The 26,173-nt window shown below is 35.7% G+C and overlaps 4 protein-coding genes across 8 annotated transcripts; 3 read left to right on the plus strand and 1 right to left on the minus strand.

Annotated features, from left to right (window-relative positions):
- Positions 1-3,595: 3,595 nt before the first annotated feature.
- Positions 3,596-8,025, plus strand: LOC140772862 (65-kDa microtubule-associated protein 6-like). Its single transcript, XM_073115084.1, has 12 exons — positions 3,596-3,996; positions 4,306-4,509; positions 5,034-5,294; positions 5,649-5,864; positions 5,925-6,080; positions 6,166-6,325; positions 6,393-6,544; positions 6,744-6,831; positions 6,918-6,991; positions 7,087-7,161; positions 7,259-7,612; positions 7,707-8,025. The coding sequence occupies exons 1-11, from the start codon at positions 3,901-3,903 to the stop codon at positions 7,604-7,606; spliced, it is 1,830 nt and encodes a 609-aa protein (XP_072971185.1). The 5' UTR covers positions 3,596-3,900; the 3' UTR covers positions 7,607-7,612; positions 7,707-8,025.
- A 632-nt stretch (positions 8,026-8,657) lies between these two features.
- On the minus strand, positions 8,658-9,176 carry LOC140773264 (zinc-finger homeodomain protein 11-like). Its single transcript, XM_073115742.1, has one exon. The coding sequence runs from the start codon at positions 9,174-9,176 to the stop codon at positions 8,658-8,660; it is 519 nt and encodes a 172-aa protein (XP_072971843.1).
- Positions 9,177-12,943: 3,767 nt separating this feature from the next.
- LOC140773754 (protein Barley B recombinant-like) lies at positions 12,944-14,460 on the plus strand. The gene has a single exon (XM_073116475.1). The coding sequence runs from the start codon at positions 13,333-13,335 to the stop codon at positions 14,176-14,178; it is 846 nt and encodes a 281-aa protein (XP_072972576.1). The 5' UTR covers positions 12,944-13,332; the 3' UTR covers positions 14,179-14,460.
- A 3,467-nt stretch (positions 14,461-17,927) lies between these two features.
- Positions 17,928-26,171, plus strand: LOC140774080 (protein FAR1-RELATED SEQUENCE 9-like). 5 transcript variants are annotated; one of them, XR_012106554.1, is made up of 4 exons: positions 17,928-18,100; positions 21,737-24,167; positions 24,875-24,941; positions 26,026-26,041. XR_012106554.1 is itself a non-coding variant. In XM_073116929.1 (3 exons), the coding sequence occupies exon 2, from the start codon at positions 21,753-21,755 to the stop codon at positions 24,141-24,143; it is 2,391 nt and encodes a 796-aa protein (XP_072973030.1). In that variant the 5' UTR covers positions 17,928-18,100; positions 21,737-21,752; the 3' UTR covers positions 24,144-24,167; positions 24,875-26,164. The 5 variants fall into 5 exon arrangements, 3 of the variants coding, with proteins under 3 accessions (XP_072973030.1, XP_072973031.1, XP_072973029.1); XR_012106553.1 differs by lacking the exon at positions 26,026-26,041 and adding an exon at positions 26,149-26,171 and having other exon boundaries at positions 17,929-18,100; positions 21,737-24,161; XM_073116929.1 differs by having other exon boundaries at positions 24,875-26,164.
- The last annotated feature ends 2 nt before the right edge of the window (positions 26,172-26,173 follow it).

The following is a 26,173-nucleotide window of genomic DNA, read 5'->3' on the forward strand; positions in this document are numbered from 1 at the left end:
ATAATCTAATTCTTGCCTATGATCAGAAGTTTGGGAGTTAAGTTTTCCTCACTCTCTCTCATTGGACTATAATAGAGAGCAAAAAAAATCCCCTATGTTCTCTAATGAGCTTTTATCTAGTTTTACCTTAGATAACAGCAACAAAGTTCTACCATTATCACTATGCCTTTTCTATTGAAAAGGCTTAGTACTCAAGAGAAATGCCAACTTCTCTCTTCTCTACCATTTTATAATTTTATATTTATTAATTATTATTCTTAAAAAGACATCACTCGTGTTAACTATCATTTCAATCACTTTTTCTATCTCTTTCCTATTTTTCTTCTCTATCAAAATATATTTTAGTTATTTGTTAACTATCATTTCAATTTTATATCACATCAAGTGTAATTATTATAAACTATATTAGTTTACAAAAAGAACATAATAATAAGTTATACTATAATAGATTTTTTTATAATAATATTAAAAGTTAGATTAGCTATACTAATATTAAAAAAAAATTTCATGTATGCTCTTATTTCCTTATATGCCCCTTTATAATTGATATGTTTGAAGACCTCTCAAAACATATATATTTTTTTATAGATACCCTTATAATTACTTTTCAAATTTAGGATGAAGAGTTTAATAGGAAAAAAAAAAGAATATCCTTAATTAAGAGAAATACTTAAAAACTAAGATAAATAATTGAAAACTAGAATAAAAATATTTTTATTATTTTATATTTTAATTATTTAAGTCTTAACGGCTACTTAACTCTAAGGAGAAGTTAGGCAAAAGAAAATTAAGAGCTTTAAAGGATATGCACATAAAATTCAGTGTGTTTTGAGGGGTATATATATATATATAAAAATATCAAATATTGAGTATATAGGCGAATAAAATATTTTCGAAAAGTATATATGTAAAAATTCTATAAAAAAAAAAAAAAGAAAACTCTCCAACTCCTGCCTCACCTAAAATGGGTACTTAGGCAATAATAAATGACTTATGAACAGTCAACATCAGTGGAAATGGTCAAATCTTAGAAAACTTTTAACTAAAATAGGAAGTAAACATCAAGCTTGATGTGCTTTAGTATTTGGCATGCAAGCCTTTATTTGCTGTGGCCATGAAAGAATCTTGTCTGGTCCCTTGATCACTACCAATGCCAGTAGCTATCAAAGTCATTAGAATGTTTTGATAAGATAGTGGGTGGGTTATTAAGTGGTAGGATGACTCATTCCAACCTTCAATTTTATGTTGTTTTCTTTCTCTCTCTCTCTCTCTCCCTCTCTCTCTCTGATAAGTATTTAGTGGGTCACCTCCCTAATGTACCTTCTAAAGAGGGTTTTGAAAGTATATATATATATATATATATTCCTTAAAATATTTTGGATACTTAGACATCCCTTGATATTTGTACATGTGTTCGTTAAAATTTTATTATTTTAACTATAACTTATGAACTCTCTCTATCTCTCCCTCTCATGGTTGTCTTTGTCCGATAAGGCGATAATCCTACTGCCCTAGTGATGAGAATAATTATGAAAGATATACCTTTATTTTGGCATGAACAAATTAAGGATTACGATTATATTGTGGCTCCATGGATTTATTGCCCGGTATCAAACCCCACTAGTAGTTAAGCCATTATGATCAGTGTCAAGGTCTCGATCGACCTACTACTTAACCCACTAATTAAACTTGTGCCTTCTGTGGGTGAACTAATTAACCACTTACTCTTTCCTTTTAAGACATCAAGACATTTGAGCTACTGCTCTGAGAGGTTCATGTGTTCTCGAGTTTGATTATTAACGCTATTAATTTAACTGGAATATTAGTAAGTTTTTATTCCATGTTACAATTAAATCTAATGCTTCTAGAGTTAGAACTAGTAACACCCCATTTAAATTTAAATATATATATATATATATATATAAAAGGAGGCTTCAAGGTCACATCAAATTTAGCCTAGTGTTCATCTCTTGGAGTTGTTTAACCAACAATTTGGACCGTGTGTGTTTGACAAGTACAATCTAACAAATCTTTGATGTTGGAAGTCAGCCGTGATCAAGCTAAAGCTTTTCCTAATGACTCGTTTAATCTTGTCAACTGACGAGATAATATTCTCTTGCATTGAAAGAAGGAAAAAAATAAGAAAGAACAACAAGAAGAAGATGAAGAATAGAAGCTTAAAAGTAGTGATGTTTATTATCATAGTCGTCTTCTTTAAAAAGAATATAAGTGCTAAAACTTTTGCCAGTCTTATATATATATACATATGAAATTAGATGTGCATTCACCATCGATGCCAGCTTAAATAGTCTTTGGTTCACACGTCTCTTTCTACTGGCCGTAGACTAAGACTTATTCTCATTCTCATACTCATCCCCTCAACACACTGCATGCTTTCAATTAGTTATCGCATGGCCGGCCTTGTTATTATTCGATTAAGACACATGTAGCATTACCAAACTTCTTTTAATGTTTCTATAAACCATAGCATATATATCACCACCACCACACTTATCATTCTAATTAACTCTTCTTCTTCTTCTTCTTCTTCTTCTTCTTCTTCTTCTTCTTCTTCTTCTTCTTCTTCTTCTTCTTCTTCTTCTTCTTCTTCTTCTTCTTCTTCTGTCATTCTAATTAACTCTTTGCAAAGAGATGCTATTTGTGCATGAAATTATAGCTGTACTAATTGTTCTTACTTCTGACTATATACACATATATTATATAGAAAGTAATATAAGAATCAGAGAAGCTTCGTTAGGATAAGGCTGGGCTCACCGTAACCATATATGGCAGACAATATATAATAAATGTTCTTAAGATAAACAAAGATTCCACCCACACGACCAACCTCTCATAATAGAATTTGGTACACTGTCACTTCTCTTTCGCTTCAACAGCTCCTTTTTCTCCACTCATTTTACATTTCTTTTCTTCTTCTTCTTCTATTATCGGATGCTCTTCCTCTTCTTCTCCTTTTTTTAATCTAAACCCAACCATATGTATGTTAAAAATTAAAGTATTATAGATATTATTAGTCTATTAGCTTTAAGTTTTTAGGTCGAAGATACTTTTCCCAAGGTTCATTAATTAGCATGTCACGTCTTATGGAGACATGATATACGTAATTGGTATATTACCTTAGCCATTTTTTTTATACTAGTTTAGTTTTATTTTTATTTTCTTAGATTTGTATGAGGAAGCTCATATTAATTTAGGATATATAGCGATGTGATAATCACTAGTTTAGTAAATAAAACTAAAATAGTTTCTATAATGAGTAAATGATCAGACAGGAGAGAAATTAAAATGATAGTTTGCTTAAATAATGTCAATAATAAAATAATAAAATAGGGAGAATACTCTTCTTCTTTTTTAATGCAACACCCACTAAATGATGATATGATAAAGATTCCCCTCCTGCTATATATATCATAACAGCCTTAAAATATTATTTTGTGACTAACTAACAAATCATTGTATACGGATTATAATACGTACAAATTGAAACCCCTTTAATTTTGTTTTAAAATATATATATATATATATATACTTTTTAATCCTCTTGAATTCTTCAAATCTTTGCCACCATTCCATGCAAGTCTTTGTTCTTTCCTTCTACTTTTTTTCCTCTGTCTTTCAAGATTATTCTACTTCACCATCCACAAATACACCTCTTCTTCACGTACCTACCTACCTTTCTCTCCTACTAAACCCCACAAAAGCCTTGGAAATCCCAACTCATATCTAACATCACTACTTTCCCTCGTTCTTGTCTTCTTTGGTGTATAAACTGCAGCTTTTAGAGTTCAAAATCGTCTTAATTTGCAACAAAGTCCTCTCCTTTGCTCTTTCCATCATCTTGTTTGGTTTCTTCTGTTAGCAGCAGAGAGAGAGAGAGGGATGGGAGAAGTAGGGGTGGAGTTTGGGGTTGAGCCCGTGATCAGGGGAAGCATGGCTATGGAGAACACTTGTGGCGCTTTGGTCAGAGAGCTCGAGGTGCTTTTTCTCTATCTTGGATCTTGAAGCTAATGGTTCTCGATTCTAGTTTTTATTTGTATTTATCTTTTTGTCCTGTGTTGTCTTGGTTCCAAGTTTAATTTGTTCTCTGAGTACATGCAACCTAAGTAGTTAGAGAATTGAAGGAATCCATGGTTAGTGGGCATCTATCTTGGTGTTCTTAACCTAGCTTTCCAAACTAAAATTGCTAATTTGTTATGGATTGCTGCCCTTCAAATTGCCTTCACTTCAATCCTATTTTAAATGATTGATAGATTGACTAAATTTAAGTTGGACTTTTGAGAGCAGTGCTTGTGGACAGAGATTGGGGAGGGCAAAGAGGCTAAAGATCGCATGCTTATGGAGTTAGAGATGGAGTGCATAAAGGTGTATCGCCGGAAGGTCGAAGAGACCAGCAATGAGAAGGCGCAGCTCCATCGCTTGCTAGTATCTCAAGAAGCGGAGCTTGCAGCTTTGGTGGCTTGCCTTGGTGAAAACTCTCTCCAATTGGAGGTAGATTTCTCCTATTTTCCTCTACCTTTTAATGTTTATTATTTCTGCCCAAGTTCTTATGCTTCATATGCTTCATATGTTTCATATCTGGTTGAGGTTGACCTTATTGGGGGGCCACTTGTATGTACTGTGAAAAATAATTTAGAGCATGATATCCGAGAAGGTCAACATATATGCTTTGCCAAATGGTAAAGGGAAAAATACATTTCGCACCTTATAGTTCCAATGATAAATGAAGCAAAACAAACAGCTAGGTGAATGAAGAATTTGGGGTTTCTCTCTCATTCACAAATCGATTTCTTTGACTATAATATGGCTGGCAAATTTGAATTTAGATACTAAGTTATAGTTTCTAGAGAACGGCATATGACTCTGGTTTTCAAAACATGCATGTACAAGCCCTCTCATAAGAAGCATAAATTCCTGGGCAAAACTAAACTTATTGGATCACATCTCTTCTGGTACATTACCTGGTAGACTAATTACTCTTATGACAGTTGAACCTTTGTAATCCTTCTCTGCAGATGGCAAAAAATAAAGTGGCATTGAAGGAGCAGATTGCTTCAGTGACACCTATCTTGACAGATCTGAGGGCGAAGAAAGAGGAAAGAATGAGACAGTTTGCTGATTTGCGATCACAGATTGAGAAGATCAGTGCGGAAATTTCAGGACAAAATCATCAGTATGATCCTTCATCTAAATATGTTAAGATGGATGAACTTGATTTGTCAATTAGGACACTCACTGAATATCAAAGGCATCTAAGCAACCTCCAGAAGGAGAAGGTAACTTTTGCTATGCAGAAAATTAAGATGTTGTGCTGTCACTAGTGTTGTTATCTTTTTTATATCTACCAGTTAATTGACTTCTGACTGCTGAGATGGAACTTTTTATTGCTAGTTTGTCACGAAATAGGCTGAAGGCCCTGAACTGAGATAAAAGAGAGAGTAGGATCATAAGCATATGCAAATCTAAAATTTTCACCTGGATAAACTACTTTGTGGATGCAACTGTTAGAGAGAGAGAGATTTAAAAACATGAATCTATTGTTGCTTGCATCATGAACTAGCTGTTGTTTCCAATCTGTTTTATTTAACAGAAGCAATTAATTCTTGAAACATTTGATCTACCGTTTTCAGTCCGATCGCCTTCATAAGGTTCTGGAGTATGTGAATGAAGTTCATTCCTTATGTGGTGTCCTTGGGTTGGACTTTGCAAAGACAGTTGATGAGGTGCACCCTAGCTTGCATGAAACAGGTTCAGGGAAGTCCACAAACATCAGCAGTAGCACCCTGGATGGTCTTTCTCAAGTGGTCTTAAAATTGAAAGCAGAAAAGAAGACGAGAGTACAAAAGGTTTTTATCCATTACACTATATCTATAATAATGTCTTGAGCAGCTCTAACACATCTATAGTTGCAAGACACTGTGAAATCGCTGCTTGAACTGTGGAAAGTGATGGATTCGCCTGAAGAAGAGAGGAGGCATTTTGGAAAAGTGGCAACCATCGTTGGATCTTCAGAAGAGGATGTTGCGTATTCTGGTGTACTGTCCCTGGAAATTATCAAGCAGGTTTGATACCTGGTCCCCTCGATTTTTAGTCACTCACCATCAACTGAGAACTTGGTAATTCTCATTTGTAATTTGTCCTTCACAGACAGAAGCTGAAGTCGAGAGGCTGACAAAACTAAAAGCCAGCAGAATGAAAGAGCTTGCCTTGAGGAGAAGATTAGAACTGGAAGATATATGCAGAAATTCACACATTCAACCTGATATGAGCACAACATCAGAGAAAACTATTGCGCTGATTGATTCTGGTACGTCTCTGAAATCACATATCATTGTGTCAACACCTGGAATCATGCTGAATGTTTGGACATTTAGGTCTTGTTGATCCATCTGAACTCCTAGCAAACATTGAGGCACAAATAGTGAAAGCCAAAGAAGAAGCTCTAACCAGAAAAGAAATCATGGAGAGAGTTGATAAATGGCTAATGGCTTGCGAAGAAGAAAATTGGCTCGAGGAATATAACCAGGTACACTTGTTTCACCTGCTTCCTGCACACCAATATCCACATGGGTAACAAGGTTACTTATTTATTATTTCACGTTAGCACCAGAAGATGTATCCATAAGATTATGCATCCAATGGAAATAATCATTTGCGTATCAATTTTTGTATTCAATTTTTGTTCCCTATTTCAAAGCTGGAACATGACAACTGCTGATATGCAGGATGCAAAAAGATACAGTGCTGGAAGAGGTGTCCACCTGAATTTGAAGCGAGCAGAGAAAGCAAGGGCAATTATCAATAAAATTCCAGGTGATTATATTTTCTAAAAGGCTATTGGTAGCTCTGCTGAAACTTTTACTTGATTTACTAGATGCTGAGTAGAAATTATGTTCCAGCTATTGTCGACAACTTGATGATTAAGACGTTTGCATGGGAGGATGAAAGAAACATGCCTTTCCTATATGATGGGGTAAGAAAGATGACTCTTTAATCACATATAACATTAGTCCACACCTTCCTAATCTTTTTTTTTTTTTTTTGGTTGGTGCTCTTAAAAATTTGAAGGTTCGTTTAGTTGCTGTCTTGGAAGAGTACAAGCTTACCAGATTACAAAAGGAAGAAGAGAGAAGGCGATACCGGGTAGGTGCAGTGATTTAGTATCGATTGTCCTTCCTCCTTTCTGCCCTCAATGATAAGCTGCAAATTTTGCATTCATCTATCCTTTTTTCTTTTGCAGGGACAGAAAAAGTTGCAGAGTATACTGCTAACAGAGAAGGAACCATTGCATGGCTCAAGGCCTAGTACAAAAAGGGGTGGAAGCTTTAACAGAAAGACAAATGGGTATTCTACAAACGGAAGCGGAAATGGATTCATGACTCCTACACCCCGGAGAGTTTCTGCTGGCAGTGCAACCCCTGAGCTACTGTCCCCACGCTCGCATAGCGGTCGTCATAATTGGTACTTCAGCGATTCGAGGCATCTCCCGACTGCACCATTTAACTTCATTGCCTTATCTAAAGAGGGTAGCATGTCTTCCTATGCATCCATCAGCGGCTCAGAACCTGACTCTCCTCTTCTGCTTTAAATCCAGGTTGAATTGGTAGTTCTTGTATTTCTTCCAATTCTTTCTCGCTGAGCGGTTGAATGAAGACACCAATTTCATATCCTGATCTTCTTTTACGCAGGAACAATCGTCTTGGTTTCATGGTGCTTTGATGCTCATTCTCGAAATTCTAATTCAACGTTTTCAGAGTGCTGCTGACAGCAATGCATATGTAGTGCTTCACTATCAGTCTGTCACAATAGGAACTAACATACTGGTGCCATCCTTCTTCTCTGGGCTTGATAAGTAAGTTGATTATTTGATATAAATTGAATAGGAAAAAGTGTTCTGCTATCTGTTTTTTGAACTCTCATGTACATAAATGTGTAATTCTGTCATCTCTCAGCTTTCTTGCGTGGCTGTATCACCTTACAATTGCAGTTCATGTTATATTATTGTCCTGTAATTCCCTTTAGTTTTTTAGCTACCTCTAAACCATATGAAAATGCTACTATAAAGTCTCATTATAACCTCTACACTATAAAGTGGCATTACTAGTGGTAAGTATTATAACATTTGCCTCCCTACTCAAAACAAAAACAAACGAAAATAGAAAAAGGGAACCATAGCAAGTAGCTCACATGCAAGTCCAAAGAAGTTGTTAGCATTTAATACTCATGTGATGCATCTGCCCACTCTTGTAGAGCTCTCATGCTAGCTTTCACTTTGAAGTCTGAAGGCAAGTGCATGCCCTCCTTGCCCTAGAACTCAAAGACAAATATGAAGAGCTCCTACATATATAATATTCACAAAACAGAGGCTACTTAACGAGACTGAGACTCCGAGGTTAAAGTTAATCATTCTAATAACATTATTAGAGTATCTTACCCAATGTAAACTCATCTTCTAAGAATCTCATTTGGGTTCCATGTTAGTGCTAAGTTAACCCAAAAGATTGCTCTACAAATATTTGGTAAAATGCACGGCAAAATAAAAGATATAAACCATTAATACTTGAAAGTGTAGGGACATCAATCCAAGATTTCCAAAACCAAAGGAAAACAAAGATCAAAGACGATGCAGTACAGTAGTACTACATGGATTCCTCCTTGGCCTCCTCATCAATCTCTGCGTAAGTTTGACTAGTGGAGGAAGAATTAGGCAGAGTAGTAGTAGTAGTAGTAGTAGTAGTAGTAGTGCTACTAGTACCATTCTTATGGTTGTGCATCCAAACCTTAAACACCTGCCGACTCACGCCGATCTGGCGGCAAAACGACGCCACCTCGTCGTCGTCCCTCTTCGCCGGTAACCTCCACCCGATCCTCTCCGCGAACCCCGCCATGCTCGCCTTCTGCTCCTCCGTGAACTTCGTCCTCGTCCGCCGCCTTCCCTCCGTGCCATCCTCCACCGAGGCGGCGGCCGCGAAGTAGTCGACGTAGGCCTTCCGGTGGAAATTGCGGTGGCAGCCGCACGCCGCGCAGTTTAGCCCCCCCGCCGCGGCCGCGGCGTCCGGTGTGTACTCGCAGCAGCCGTCGGCGGCGTAGGTCCCGAGCTTGGCCGCGTGGTTCCGCATGCACTCTTTGTACACCTCTCTCTGCCTCTCTGCCTCCATTTCTATATAAAAGAAAGAAAGGAAAGCTCGGCTTTGTTCATTTCTGGGCTACGTAGGAGGAAAGAAGGGGGGTGGGGGGGGGGGATTATATAATGTCCTCAGGGTGTGGGTTGTTTACTGATTTGGTCACACGGAATAGAGTTATCTACAAGGATGCCATTGGTAAAAAGAAACCAGGAATATACATGCACGGGAATGTCATGGCAATTCGGCAAATCTCGAGGTGGGAAGCTTGAGTGTTTTGTCCAATCCGCGGACCAGAAATGGCAAAATACTTCTACTGGGTCATGTTGAGGAAGTTGCCAAAATTAGGATGGGTCTCTATATCTGTTGTCCTTCAGCTGTGGGGGTCCCGACAAGGGGTGCGAAGTTACACTACTACCCCTCGCCTAGTTTTTTCCCTTAAGCACATGGCCTTCCGTAGATCTTAGACGATGCCGACATGCCCGTAGGTTCTCTAATAAATGTCTTTTAAGTTGCACGAATTTCGTACGCAGCGTTTCTGATTCCGTCTGTGTAGCGAGCTTCTCCAACTGGCATTGTACAAGATCCTCTACTCTCTTGTCGTAATTGTGGGCTCTTATATACGTGTGGAAGGATTAAAAAATTTCCTACAATTTGCGGTTTCATGCTTGCCATGTCTTCGTACAACTAAAATCTAGATTTAAAACTTAATACTATTTTCACTAAATATCTAAAATAAAAAATAAAAAAAATCTAATTATTCATTAGAATATTCACCATCTCATCATAGGAATATGGTAGAAAAGCTAAGGAAATACTTATTAAGTTAGTGGCAAAGTGCAACTTATGGCCACTAGCAGTAGGGCAAATATTTGAGCCATACTTTTCACCTCTTGGCCTCATACTGACCACCTTTTTAATTAATTAATTAATTAATTAATTTTGGGGTCCAACAGGGGGGTTATGACAACTGTCTCCATCCAGGAACCAAGTTGAGGATGGTTGAAGGTTTGAATTACAAAGGAGGAGTCATGAATCGGATAAGGTTTGGTAACTCTTTTTTTATTATTTTGTTTTTAAAAAAAGAAAAGAATAAGAACAAAAGAGTAGAGAATGGTTTGGCAACATGCATGGGTTCCTTTTTTTTAAGTATTAATGGTCTCAAGTTGGAGCCTCTTAATTGGTTCATGCACCTCGGCTCTTGAAATCACCAACTTGTTTGGGGCTTTGGGTTTTAAACATTTATTGCTTTGTTTATTACTTGCACCACATGCTTGCTTGCTTGCTTGCTTTCTCTGAGGGTTGACAGTCTATCTCTGTATATTTATTTATGCTTAAAATTAATTTATTTTACTGTATTTTAAATCATTTTAAATTTATCTATATACCTACGACGACTAATATGAAATCGTCAGTTTTTTTTTTTTTATCATAGTTAATACTCTTTTGTTTGTTTATTGGGAAAAATATATGTATTTGTTTATCTATATTTATCTTATTTCTAGACGTGATATAATTATTAAATTTTATAAAAATTTGAGTTTAATAGAATTTATTATATATTTACACAATCTAGAAAGTAAAAAAGAAAATATGTTATTAATTTTTTGAAGAGAAAAAGTATTTATATATATGATTAGAAAATATTTTTATCCGTAAAAAAATAAAAAAAATGGTGGAAATTTAGCTCTCCAATTATTTATTTTAATTGTTTGGGCGTGCACCGTTAATTTAAATATAGAAAAACTAACGATGTCACCTTCGCCCTAAATATAAACACACAGTAGTAAAATATATTTAACACTTTATTTTTCTCTATTTCATAAATTATAAAATTATAAACTAATTCTAAATTAGGCAAAAGGAGCTAATAGAAGCTTAACAAAATATCTAACTCGAGCTCAGCTTATTTACACCACTAATCTTATAAAGCAAAGGGCTTGAGCGGGGAATTTTCCGCTCATTATTTCCTAAATGTAGTAATTACTTAAACTTATGTGGTATTTTATTATTTTTTATATTTCGTTCTATTTTGATTATAGCTAACATTAATAGATTTAGACAAGAAGAGTTAATACCTGCATGAAATTCCCACTGTTTCCATATTATTTTCTATCTTAAATTATATATCCATCCATCCTAGTAAATATGTTTATTTACACATATTTACTATTTTGCTTTCATCTAATATCTATATTCCTATTTTACTGTTGTCGTGCCAAATTCGAGCTTTAATTCGAGCTTGAACTATATAAATTATATATATATATATATACTCAAATGCATGAAATAAATTGTAATAGATGATAATTCTCGTCAAGAAAACTTGATATACTCTTTGTTGGGCTTTAGATTGCAAGCTTCCTGCAGGCCAAGAACCAGCTTCAAAATAATAAAGGATGGGCCTTTGGGCCTCTCACCTATAGAAAAGCTCTTCTTAGATGAGTATAATAAGATTCAGCTCTACCTGTGTCCCTAGAAATACAATTTTAAAATGTACAAAGCATTTGGAAGTATGGTATTTAAATCAAGACTGCTACAAATTTGAAACCGACTAATTTTCTACAAAGTAAAGTAAGCCTCTTTTAACTATGTGAATATTATTCTATTAGCAAGATTGGAATCAAATAATTAGTCTTTATTAAGATCCGACTACAAGGGTTAAGTTAAATCGAATCAAGTCTTAGTTAGTTTATTTTATTTTGTTATTTTAAAATTTAAATAATTGATATTTTGTATATATATTCAATCCGCTAGAATTTTTACTCTTATAAATATAAGTAAATATTAATTAATTAGAATCATAGAATAAAATCTGAATTTAATTAAATTATTATTTTCTTCTTTACCTTGATCCTTCGAATCTTTGTCACTAGTAGTTTACGATGAATTTAGTTAAATTACTTTTCAATAGAAAATTTTAAAATAAGAGTAGATAATGAAAACTATTTATATTAAACCAAAGAAAGCAATAAGGTCAATTTTATCATTTTAATCTCTCGTTTTAACTATTAAAAACAAACAATAGTTTTTATCTCTTATTCTGTGGTAAGTCCTTGTTTTATACTCGTCTTTATTTTTTCTTATGTTGTAACTAAAATGGTGATTTGTGCACTAGCTTTAATTCTACCCCAATTGATTTGGTCTAAATTTACTTCACCTCTTAATAGTTTTATTTATGTCAACTTACTTCCTTATTGATTAGATTAAAGTGAAATCACTAAACAAAATTATAAATAATTAAATTAGTTTTCTAATATATCTAAATTAATATGGATCAAATTTAAAATAACAAAAATATTAAAAATATATATATATTTTTATCGTACTTTTGTTATTTATATTATTTTACATGTGTTAAAAAAAATTATTCAATACCGTACGACTTTATCTCTAACGAGTATCTTCAAATTCGACATATAGTATAATATTAGTTTGAATATAACTATAAAAAAATAAAATAATATAAAAGAAAATTATAAGGAGGGTGAAGTGAATTTAGATCCACAGATGATTAAAAAAAAAATGTCCCCTAATGATAAAGAATTTATAAACAACACCCTTAAAGTTGTATACTTTTTAGAAATGAAGTAATGTACAAATATTATGCATAAATAAGAAAGGTTAACTCATAAATAATCCTCCTTTTTATGTACTAACCCAACAAAGTTGCTTGACCTTGTTCAGAATTTTAACATTATCTAGAAAGAAGAAAGAATAATTCCCGAGGTAACTCCTCTATCATTATTTTATTATTATTTTTCCATTAAAAAGAATTATAAAGGCAGTCTAAATCACCACCATTCCCAATTCTCCCCTTATGGTCTCTGTTCGAACTCCGTCCTCTTGCGATTACTAGCCTTCACCATCAATCCCTTCGTACGCTAATAAAGATCTTGCCTTGAAACCCCAAGAAAAGCTGCAATTTTTCCGATCCTTCTCGCGGAGTTGAAGCTTCTAGGGTTTTTTTTTTCCCACTGGACGTTCGAATCCAATTTTGAAAGTTCAGATCGGTTTTAAAACTAGGGCTTGTTAAAAGATGGCTCCTTTGTAGAAAATTTCTTTTTGGGGTCGTTGTCGTGGATCTTCTTTCTCCCTGTCTGTGATCTTGGGATCCTCGTAGAAGGCAATGTGGTGGATGGTTTGATCGAGATCGGTGAAAGGTTCGATCTTTGTTGGCGATTTCAGCGAGATGGATGATGACGGTGGATTGGATATGCGGAATTGGGGCTACTATGAGCAGCACATGAAGGGAGGCTTAGGGCTGCAGCTAATGCCTTCTGCGGCGGAGAGGGATACGAAGCCCTTCTTGTGGAATGGGGATTTCCTTCACCGGGACTGCGGAGTACCGGAGCCCTCGGTTGCCGTGGGTTTCGCGAGAGATGGCTGGATCCATCACAATCGGGAGAACAACTACCTCCATGGGTTTCCAGGGAAGCACCATTCAAGTCCCAATTTTGGTATCATTCCTAATCCCCCAACTGCCCACACCTTTCAGATGTTGCAGTCTTCAGAGCCGGAGCCGGAGCCGGAACCGGAACCGGAGATGCCCAAAGATGTCGCCGATCCGATGATAGACGATCCCATTTGTCGAGATGAGACTCCTTTAAGGAAGAAGTCCCGTGGCCGCCCTAACAAATTGCCGAAGACGAAGAGGCCTAAGAAAGTTGCTGCGCCGAGGGACGATAGCCCTAAGAGTGGGAAGAAGAGCATAGGCATGGTTATCAACGGGATGGATTTGGACATCTCGCGGGTTCCGCCGCCTGTCTGCTCTTGCACCGGTGTCCCAAAGCAGTGCTATCGGTGGGGCGCGGGGGGTTGGCAATCTGCGTGTTGCACCACCAGCATGTCCATATACCCGCTCCCAATGAGCACGAAACGCCGAGGGACACGCATTGCAGGGAGGAAGATGAGCATCGGCACGTTTAAGAAAGTGCTTGAAAAGGTTGCAGGAGAAGGGCACAATCTTTCTAGTCCAATTGACTTGAGGAGTTTTTGGGCCAAGCATGGCACCAACAAGTTTGCAACTATCAGGTGAAAGATGTACAATATTCTGTGGTTGCCATTAGGCTTTGCCCGTTCCATTTGCTCTGACTCTCCTGTACATACACTCTATATGTTTGTGGAGGAGGATCTTTGGATAGTTATAGCTTAGTTTGCTTTTTTCATGCTATATTTACATATGTTCTTACAGGTTCCAATGTTCAGTTTACATGGAAATTATGGTATCTCCCTTTCACCTCACAGGTTGTACTTTGAGAAGACATGCTATCTAATTTAGATCTTTTTTTTCAACTAATGGATGCAGAAAATATTTTCTCTTCTTCTTTCGCTCTTTACTTACAGCTTTGTCACTTGTGGAGCTTTTCTGATGGCAATGCATCATCTATCATGTCTTATGCTGTCTTGGTAGATCTAGTATTTTTGTTCTTCTAGTTCTCTGCTGGTACATACATGTGATATCACTTTGAATCTGAATTTGATCTTTTATTCCTAGCCTTCTAGGCCATAGTTTTCATATTGTTGCCTGTTGCACTGTGTTTTTTCCATGTATTTATCTTTCTAGTTTACCACCCAGTCTCTGGGGTGAAAGGAAAAATCAGCAGTAACTATATGAACCACATAACAGCTTTTTACAAATTAGAGTGTTCTTGACTTAGTTCCAGGCTCAGTAGTGGTAGTTTGTTGATATGTGGTTCCACCAATTTCCTCCTTCATTCTTACACATTTTCATGCATTACGATGAAAGAAAATTGAGCAGCTTTTTTTCTGTGGAGTTTGTCTGTGCTGATTTCAGTTCGTCCTCTCTTTTTAATTAGGCCATGCAAGTTATGCCAGTTCACTGACCATCTATTTGCTTGTCAGTGAAACTTTTCATAGATATGTTTGTCAGTGTCTTCGAGAAAGCTAACCAACAAACATTCTTTTTAAGAACGATAGTGCTACCGCTTTGGGAACTGCCTTGGGTAAGGCAAGTATGCCTAGGGCTCCACTTAGGTCTGACTTGATGTCTACCTTAGCATATTTTATGGTATTTTAGTATAAGATATTAAGATTGACCTTGAAATAGAAGCATTTCATAGACATTGTAATAATTATTGATTCTGATGTTTTACCGCGTCCTTAATAGAAAAGCATAACCACTTCTTGGCTGGAGTATTCTATGATTGGGTTTCAAGCTCCATTGTATCTTTATATCAGGAAAATTACTTCAGTGGAGAGGATAGTTATGTGTTGTTACAGGGTGATAACTACATGTCAATAGTCTATCCTAAACTGTTGCCCTGGATATTCTCGAAGGCCAGTAAAGGATGTGAGAATGTAGGATCAATTGCAAAAGGATTGGTATAGGGAACTTAAAGACGTCTGTTTGTTTGGTCATTCTCCTTCTCTACTATTTAAAGTTTTTTTACTTCTCTGTATTTGAACATTTCCTCCTTTCACTCTTTCTCATTTCATGTTTTAAAGAATCAATTATGATTTGTGAATCCATTGAATATTCTTGAATTTGATTGACGACAATAGGTTCCGTGGTCTTAGATTTGGTAGATAATAGGAACAGAGGTTATTTTGTTATGGAAATATTCAATTTAATGTTTTCTGAATTTTTTTTTGGAACTCTATTATCTTTCATGGATTTCCTGGTAGGAATTGTAGTTTGCTTGGCAGAACTTAGTTATTAAGTGATGCCTTCTGAGAATGTAGAGTTGAAAAAAAAATGAAGTATGAAGTAGAACAAACTAAAGAGTTTCAAGATCTTCTGTTGGAATCCATAGTAAACAAACTGCTAAAATGCATTGCATTAAACTGCTTGTTGCCTAAATACATTTATGCTCTTTCTTGCGCACTGTTTATATTTAATGGTTGCAAAGGTACTAAGATGCTTTCCACTCTTGCCTACTAGAACTAGGTTGGATGTGGCCTGTGGCCTGAGTGATATGTTTGTGATGGTTTCACCTTCTGCTATTTTAGGACTTTTCAGCAGTCTGATATGTTCTTCCATGAGTAACATTTATGCAATTCCAGATTGCGAGCTACATAATGATGGATCTCTAATTTATGTTATTTTCTATTCAAGTGAGTCTTGTAAACAGCATGTTGATTGTTCTGATCTTTTATCTGTTAGACCATATTATTTCAATGATTAAATTGTCATAAATTTTCCATCTGAGGAAGTTTTGCATAAATATGCTGTCTCTAGCCTTCAACAAGTAGATTTAATGTAAGATCCGATTGACTCCCTCTGTTGTGCATTTTTGTAATCATTTGTAAATTGTGGGAGAGCAATGCACTTGATATTTGACTGTTGTTCTGCAAGTAATGGATGACAATATATGAATCTGCTAGAGAAAAGAGAGATTTCATTGAAGTGCAAAGCAGCAATACATCTGTAGAAACTCAATACACTTGAATTCATCCTTGCAGTGGTTTCTTACAGTGATTTTGTAATCTCTGATCATAATGAAGAACTACTCTTGATCAGGTAAAGAAATGTTCAGAGGATCTTCAAATCCTCAATTAAACTATGCTACTGGAACCTCCTGAGACAAACCTACCAAATTTGCTGCTAAAAGGTAACACTTTCTCAGGAAGAGAAATTGTATTCTGCTATAAGAAAATTGGATATGAAATTATATAGGCATGATTTGGGACTTAGTAAAATGATATACTAGAGCCTAGAGAGAGATCAAAATTCTCTTGAGAATGGCAAAGGATAAGATTGACCTCCTTTTCGATTATTTAGTAAAAGGTAAATTACTTAGTAGAATGCTAATATGACCTACACTAAGTACTACAGCATTATTTACTGTGAAATTTGCAGTCCTCATGCAACAAGGTCAATAGAAAAAGCACTAGTTTGAGAGAATTATTTCTAAATTGGTCATACATCGCCCTTGTCTAAGAATTTGGCACATCGAATGCACAAAAAATAAAAATAAAATAAAAGGCTATTGTGAAAATACTTTTGGCTAGTCTAAGAATAATCTTATGAACTACCCAATTATTAAGGATATTCTTGAACTATAATTAGAGGGAAGGGTGGCATTTTGGTTGAGTTGCGAGATAGTCCTGAACTTGATAGACACTATTTTTTTTTTATTCTAGAAATATAATTTTTATTTTTATTTTTATTTTTTCTCAAGTTACACTTTTATCCTTAAGATGATTTGTATTTATATTTTATAAATCTAATGACAATATTTTGGTATTATGTGCATGAAGCATACTCCATTCTTCAACAAATTTTTATTTTTATTTTTATATGATATCAAATTAATAATCACATCCTTATTTTAAATCCTCTGCAAGCTGGTGTAAGTAAGCTCACAATAACTTTTTTTTACCATTTTTTAATAAAATTAAAAAAAAAATGTAAGCTTATAAGCCCAAAAGACGAGAAAAAAAAATGTAACCTTAGAAGAAAAAAAAACCCATAGCGTTACATTATAGTAGTAATAAAAGGTTTTTTATTATAAATATTATAAATATTTAGGCATATTTTTAAACTTCAACTAATTGATTTTATTGAATAACGATATTTTCGTCTGATATCATCGAAGTTAGTCTATTAATTTACCACACTATATTATCTTAGGCCTAAGTTAAAACTATCTAGATCATAACTAAAAAGGGGATCATCAGCCTTGGGTACTTAGGACTGGAATTAAACCGCCCAGATATGCAAATATTCCAGAAGGACTTTTCTCGCAGTAAAGATAAATAAAGGTAGCGATGTGCAAAATGATCCAGAGAAAAAGAAAAATAATTTAGAAGTGGCACACGTTAAACAATTAGGGTTTGCGAGCACATAGTATCCTCACCGAAGCTCGGGTCGGGTCTGGCTTCTAGGGTTCGTCCCTTCTGCCCCTCTTCTCCGTCGTCCACCGCTCTTCTCTCAGAGCCGTGAATTGTCTCCGGGGAGCGTCTCCGAAGCGGTAGTGGTGTTTCCTGCGTTACTGGTATCTCTCTCTCTCTCTCTATACATATATATATATATATACACATCTCTCTTGCTTCTTAATGGTCACTTGGCTAGTGTGAGAGAGAAGACCCTAATAGAGAGAGAGAGAGAGAAAGAAAATTTGCGTTTGTTAACCGGGTATTTCGTAAGAGTGCGATGTGACATTGGTTTTCCTCGCTGAGAGCTACTGTGAGTTTATATTCGCGGGCAAAGAATTAAATAGGATTTAGGTTTGTTTTCTTGGATAAATTGTCAGTCTTTGCTTATCAAGGGGCGTCTTTATAGAAGATGGAGGGAGAGTTGATAGAATCCTAGGATACTTGTGAGGTTCTCCTCTCTATGTTCTACAATGCAATTATTTACTTGATCTTATCCAGCATCATCCTAATATGCCCCTGGTTATGACAAAGCTTGTTCGCTTAAGCTGACAGACAAAGCATGAAAAACCTGTGTGAATAGGACAAAAAGAGGGAACTCCATTACTGAACTCAAAGAAATAGATACTTGGGCTCTAAATCCCGAAAAAGAGAAGATCACTAACTTACGGTTAAAAGATAAACATCTACTATTCTACTCAAGACTTATTTGACTTTTTCCTTACTGTTCAATTTTACATCTGAAGTTCAATTAGCAAACTGAACCCAGGTTCAATGTTTTTGTTATTTTCTTATCCCGTGCAATCTCCCAATTTCCAAAACTTAGAAAGGTAACTGAGTTGACATGATTCTCATCAATAAATTCCTGTCCTTTTGTGCAGTTATGTTAAACTTTGAAACTTTGTTGTTGAGTACTCTCTCTATCCGTCAACATGTTGTCTTCTTTGAGAATCATAAGAAGAATTGGTTTAAGAACTGTTCTATTTGATTGCTTAATAGTTCTCTAAACTGTAAACAAGCTAGTTAGTTTGCAAAACAACCAATAACATACAAGATAACTTATTTATTTTCTTAAATCTTTTTCACGAACTTCCATTCAAGTTCACTCCCATAAAACTTCTACACACATTCCATGCAACTGTAACTGAATTTGCTGTCTGTATTCGCTCTTTGTTCTTTTAAATTTAGACTAATGTTTTATAGTCTGTCATATTACGAGATTCTCTATAAATTTGGATGGAACCAAGATCTCTTTTGTATTACCCCATTAATTGTGTATTATATAAGTTCATCTTCACCTTGCAGTCTTGATAGATAATTTTCTAAGTTTCTTGTTCCATTCTTTTCACTTAACTTACTCTTATTGGTTTAGCTCAATTAATTCCATGTTTCTGGCGGTCAAAATAATAGAACATTATAATAGTTAGCTAATAGTTTGTATGCAAAAGAAATAAATGTTTTGGTCAGTCAAAGGAGCAAGTTTCGGGATGGAACACTCGAACGCCCCATTAAAGCCGTTCGAACGCATTTACCTGAGAGCCAAAATATAAACTAGGCATTTGAACGCTCGACGGCGAGGAACCCCAGTTTAGGTATTTTAATCAAATATTTTTGTTTGTGTTAGGCAATAAGATTCAAGCTTGTTTGATCCTATTTCCAAGTCTAGTCAAGTTAGAGAGCTACCTATAAATAGATATGTCATCTTGGATTATTAAAGTTAAATCGTTTCATTCCTTTTTATTTGACTACCTCCAAGCTTTAGAACCCTAGCACCATCTACGATATTCATGCTGCTTTCCTCTTTGTCTGGCCACACCCACTTGACCCTAAGGAACAACCCTATCTTTTCTCTATTCTTTTCCTACTGATTACCTCGACTTTCACCATTGTTGTCTCCACTATCTTGCCATAAACCTAGGCCGTTCACCACCGTACCTCTTCGACCTCCTCTTTTTACGATCCATCCCGATAGATTTGTTCTCCATTTTGAATCTATTACAATCTCAAACGCACTCGACCATTTAACCGTTTGATCTGGAGTTACCTTTAACTTTGGAGATCTGCGGTAACCCTAACTTTCACTATGTGAGTTGGAATCCAATTCTATCTTTAGATTTGTACTCTTAGTGATCGTGGGGGTCAGGAAGGTGATTGTTATAAGCATTAGCAAAAAATGCGTAAAAAAGTATGATTTATATATGGGATTTGGTGGTAAGCCTTTGCGCAGATTCACTGTGATTACCATTTCACTTGTTTATATATATTCTTAGTCCGCGTGATTGTCTCTGTAAATTTCTCAATTTTTTTGGTCTACTTTTTATGCATATAATGCTTATTGGATTATTTCTCTTGCTTATCTATTATATGCTAGTATGACTAGACTTGATCTATTTTATGTTAAGCTACTGAACTGAGAACTTGATGTATGTGATTTCTTTTTGTTGTAGAAGCTAGTTTTGAAGAATTCTTTAATCTTCTGTTCATTTTTATGTGTTTAGAGTGACTAAGATATTTCATGTATGGATTTTTTATTGAAGATTTGGCTGATCTGGATTCATGCTCGAAACCAGTATTTTTACTGGTTTCGAGCTGGATTGCAGTTATCGGGCCAAAATGGGCTAGTTTTGACATGGAATGAACCCATATTAATAACATCCCCTTCTCTCTCACACACACTCCCCCCCCCCCGGCTATGGTTTTGTTTTTTTCCATCTCTCTTCCCTCCCTCCCTTCTTTCCCTCTCTCCCCCTTTTTCCCATCTCTCTTCCATCCCTTCCTTCTTCCTCTCTCCTTTTTTTCCATCTCTCTCTCTCTCTCCCTTCTTTCCTTCTTCTCCAATTTGACATTTTTGCTTCAAAACTTCATAAATAAACTATTTATCAAACTAACAAGCTCCTCTCATAATTTTGTTCATATTATTTGGTGCCTTGGCCTAAACCTTTTTGTCTACCTAAAAGAATCTATAGTTAAAGTTTTCTAGTTGTTTGAGGGAACTCCTTAGTAAGCAATCAAGAAATATGCCTCTTGAATGTATTCTTTTAATGATATCTAGAAGTACATTTCTTCTATGCAAAGTTCCATATCATTCATGAACTATTGATAGGTCTGACAAAATCAACCAAACGAAAAAGCCTATTTGTAGTGAAGATGCATGAAATAGCAATTCGTGACAAGAAGGCACCGAAAGCTAGTTGATTAAAGGTTTTTTGCCTCAAGAAGATATTTTAAAGGAATTGGCGCAAGTGACACACATATACATATGAAAGCTATTGTTAAACATTTAAGTGAAAGCTACCAGGATGCTTTTTCTTTTTCTTCCATCCGTATTCGTTCCACATTGTGTTACAATTGAGAGAATCTTCTAACCATCTGATGTTTTCATCTCTTCGATGTATCTTGAGTACACCTCATTTGCATGGATGTCGTAGTGATTAGTGGTTCCATGGCAGTTATTGTTGGATTGCTTCTTATTGAAAGAGATGAAAGATAATAGACGTCAACAACACTATGGCATGTGGTAGCAGATTTCTTTGTCAGATTTTAGTATTGGACGTTTCATATCTTCAAAAACTTTTATGTATTCATAGCTGGTAGGGAGATTACTGTTATGCAAGTGGTACTCCATGGGCATCAGTTAACATGTCATAATTCAAAATTGCAATTGCAACTGTTTTTTTTTTCTTATTTATATTAGTATAATGGCTAAGTTTGCAATTCATTTAGTCATTTTACTTTTTTAAATGATGGAAATTTTGCAGTTTTCGACTTTCCAGTATGGAGGGCACTTCAAGTGAAGAAGAGGAATCATTACGAGATAACAACATGGACCTTAATGATGAAAACATGGAACACCACATGGCATTGGATGTCACCAGTCAGTTGGCTGAAGCAGACCATCTCTATACCAGTGACCAACAGAACTTGGAAAATCCTGAACCATTTGTTGGTATGGAGTTTGAATCTGAAGAGGCTGCCAAGCTGTTCTATATGGCATATGCTAGCCGCGTGGGCTTCTCCGTGCGTATCAGCAAGTCTCGCCGATCAAGAAATGATGAGTCCATCATTATGCGACGTTTCGTGTGTTCAAAGGAAGGATTCCATCTTAAAAAAGGAAACTATGACAATGGAAAGAAGAAGAGAAAGCGTGCAACCATAAGGGAAGGTTGCAATGCAATGATTGAAGTAATTCAGAAATATTATGGCAGGTGGGTAGTTACTAAGCTTGTAAAGGAACATAATCATGTTGTGGCAGCTCCAAGTAGAGTTCGATATATTGCGCCTGAGGAATATGCTCACTTAGATCCATTCTTGGGCATGGAGTTTCCATCTCACGAAGTTGCCCAGACATTCTATTATGCATATGCTAGCCGCGTTGGATTTGATGTCCGTATCAGACTATCTCGTCGTTCTACAAGGGATGAGTCATTTGTGATGCGACGGTTTGTTTGTACGAAAGAGGGTTTTACTCCAACTGAAGAAAACAATGATGAGAGCAAGAAAAAGAGAAACCGGACTCCTACAAGGGAAGGTTGTAAGGCTATGTTTGAGGTAATAAAAAAGGAGTATGATAAATGGATTGTTTCCAAGCTTGTTTTGGAGCATACTCATGATTTGGCAGTTGCACCAAGCAAAGTGCACTATATTCAGTCACAGAGTGAAGTTGTTGTTCTTGCAAAAAGTGGTATTCTAAACCGTGACAAGACAGCAGTGCCAGCTTTTTCAGAGACACAGCTTGGAGAATCATTAGGGGGCTTTAATAACTCATCATCAAATGATCAGGACTTTATGAGCGATACTAGAGAGCCTATCTATAATGCTTTTGGACTAGATGATACTCAAAAGTTATTGGGACACTTCAAGAGGATGAATGCTGAAAATCCTACATTTTCTTATGCAGTCCAAGTCGACAAAAATAATTGTTTGACACATGCCTTCTGGGCTGATGCAAAAGCTAGGGCATCTTACTATTATTTTGGTGATGCTGTTACATTTGACACATCATTTAAGGAGAACAGTGATTTATTGCCATTTTTAATGTTCACGGGTGTAAATCATCATTTGCAGTCTGTAGTATTTGGTTATGCATTGCTTACAGATGAGTCAGAAGCTTCATTTATCTGGCTTTTTGAGAAATGGATTGCAGCAATGGGTGCACGACATCCGACTTCACTAATTACTGTTTACAGTGAGCCTATGGGAGCAGCGATTTCCAAGATGTTTCCAGAGACTCATCATCGATTTTGCAGATGGCATATTCTAGGTAGATGCAAGGAAAGATTGGCTAATATTTATTTGACACGTGCTACTTTTGAGGAGGAGTTTCAGAAGTGTATCAATGAGTCTGAAACAGTTGAAATGTTTGAATCAAGTTGGAAATCTATCCTTGATAAGTACGACATAGGTGACAATCCATGGCTCCAATTTCTATATAATATTCGGCAAAAGTGGGTTCCTGTATTTTTTAAAGATACATTTACTGCAGAAATTTCAGCAACTCAGAGACCAGAAAGTTTGAAGAAGTTTTTTGAGAAGTATTTTAATACAAAGACTCACTTACCGGTCTTTGTTTCTCTCCTGGAACATGCAATGGCAGGTTGGTCTGAAAGAGAAGCCTTAGAAGATCTAGCTACATCTTTTACCAGACCAATTTTAAAAACTCCCTCAAACATGTTGAAGCAAGTGGCAGATGTGTACACAAGAACTATATTTAATATATTTCAGGAGGAATTCGTTGAATCGCTAGGTTATGATGTTGATAAGATTGAGGATGGATTGATTAGTAAGTATAATGTTGCAAAAGAGGAGGATGCCCGTACTACTTGCACTGTAACTCATGATCCCTCAGACAAGAAAACCAAATGTAGCTGCTGTAAGTTTGAGACATCTGGCATTTTATGCAAGCATATATTGAGAGTCTTCTTAACTATTGGTGTCCGTGCACTCCCTGAGTTTTACATTTTGAAAAGGTGGACAAAAGAAGCTAAAAATGGCTTTGTATTGGACGAGTGTGTGCGATACAATGAACTTTATCGTGATGCTGTTAGATATGCAAAGGAAGGGTCAACATCTGGAGAGATTTATAACTTTGCACAGCAAACATTGCAGGTGGCTTTTACAGAGGTCATCCAGATGAAACAAGACATTATTAATCGTTGTGCGATGTGATGACAGTCTCTTCAAAATGTAAAAGTTGGTACATAAATGAAGTCAGGCAGTCTTAACTATTTCTCTTTCTATAGTTTCTATTTTCTGCATTTTTTTGGATGATGACATTTCGCATCTCCTTTTAAATTGTAAAAACTAAAAAGCATCTCTGTCATAGCTGTCAACCTTGTCCTCTCTCTTTGCGATGGCATAATACATAACTTTGTTTTTGTCATGAAGGAAAAATTGTATTCCAGATATCTTTCTCCCTCCTAGTGTTATTTTTTGCTTGGAAGTCAGATTTTTATGTTATCATATTGGACTTTATTGTAACATTAGTTTTACAACATCCAATATACTGATTAGTTGATGAAAGTAAGAAGATTTATAAGTCTACTTTGTATCTCATCTTCATTGTTCCATGCAGTGATGTTTACGATGTGGAATGAAAAAAAAAATTTAAAAGTTTGTAAGGAAAGCTCACTGCAAATTGCCATTGATAAGAAAAGGCTCTTGTTTACTGTTTACCTTATCTTTGTTTGATCATTAAAGAAACCATATTTGCCTTTCCAAGCTTCTATTTCAGGGTTCTTTCAATGTTGAAGCTTTTTGCTCTATTAATTATCTGCAACTCGATTCTAGCAAATCATGCATCGTCCAAGTGATTCTGGAGTTACTGTCAGTTATTTCTCATAGTATAACACAATTTGTTGTTATATGTGAATGATATATGATGCATATGATTTTTGCAGTCAAGTACAAAATTCTGTCTGCTCATCGAGGATGCATCTCTATGAAGAAAAGAAGCAGATCCACCAGGTAATATCTGACCTTTTATTTAGCGGAAAATGTCACTGGTATACTTGCTGTATAGACATGTCATTTCCACTGTCATTTCTTGCTGCTGCTTCTATTTCTCTTTGTATTATCATTTTGATGCTTACTAAACTTTTGTTGATGATTGATGGTTATTGAAACTTGCACTGATATTTCTTAACTTCATTGCTGCGGATAATTGGAAGTATTTGTGACCAAGTCATTGGTGAGTAAGTTGGAGAATATATTCTCAATCAATGTTTCCTTGGGATTCCTTGAGAGAAAGGAACAAATAAAAATCCAGAATATGATTGCCAAGAATAATGTGCCATGGTTTGTTCTTATTTCAATTTATATTGGTGCCTGATACTTTTTAATCTGTTAGTTCTTTAATGTCCTTCGATTTTATTCTCATGTATCTTATGATAAGTTCTCTTATTCTCGTGCATTTTTCACTTTACTTTATGTATTTGTGGTCTAAATATTTTACTCATGGTACACATGCTTGCACACGCGTGCACACACTAGCTCACTTTCTTTTTTTCCTATGTTCCCTGCATATTTTTCTTGATACTCTTTTAGCTAGAAAGGACAGCTTTTTATGTGAACTGTCTATACCTGGCTGTCTGATGTCAAATTGATATTAACTTGAATAAGACTTCTGTAGCACTGGTAAATGCTGATACTACGCAGAAATTCTTCTTTATTTTTAATTCATTCTGAACTGTCAAACATCCTCTTTAGATATTAGGCTGTTGTTTGCTACTCTCCAAAGGACAAAGCAAAGAACTTCTGTCGAAACTCTTCATGCAAAACAAGTTGTGTTTAAGTTGTGCTCTTCACATTGTAGAAGCACTATCTTGTAAATTCGGTCCAATCAACTCAAATTGCTTTTAAAATTGCTTTAGTAAAACATTGTCAAAATATTGTTACTTTGGCCATTATGGGTGCAGCTAACATTGTTCTATTCAACTGGCATTTAAATATATATATATATATAAAGCACTTTCCAACTTTATATGACTGCTTGTGGAGTAGCATCAATTATTTCCTTACTATGTTTTCCATAAATTATATGACTGCAAAGATTTTGGATCTGCACGGCAGCAGCTTTGCACACGAGATGTGTTTGGCACAGCTAGTGCTGCTTGGCTCAGAACTCATTCTGATTGTGGCAAATGTGATTTGGCTTTGAAACTCATTTTCACAGCGCCAAAGATTGACAGAGGGGGGAT

This window comes from Typha angustifolia, chromosome 13, assembly GCF_048772165.1.
Source record: "Typha angustifolia cultivar Huaian chromosome 13, ASM4877216v1, whole genome shotgun sequence".
Lineage (NCBI taxonomy): Eukaryota > Viridiplantae > Streptophyta > Magnoliopsida > Poales > Typhaceae > Typha > Typha angustifolia.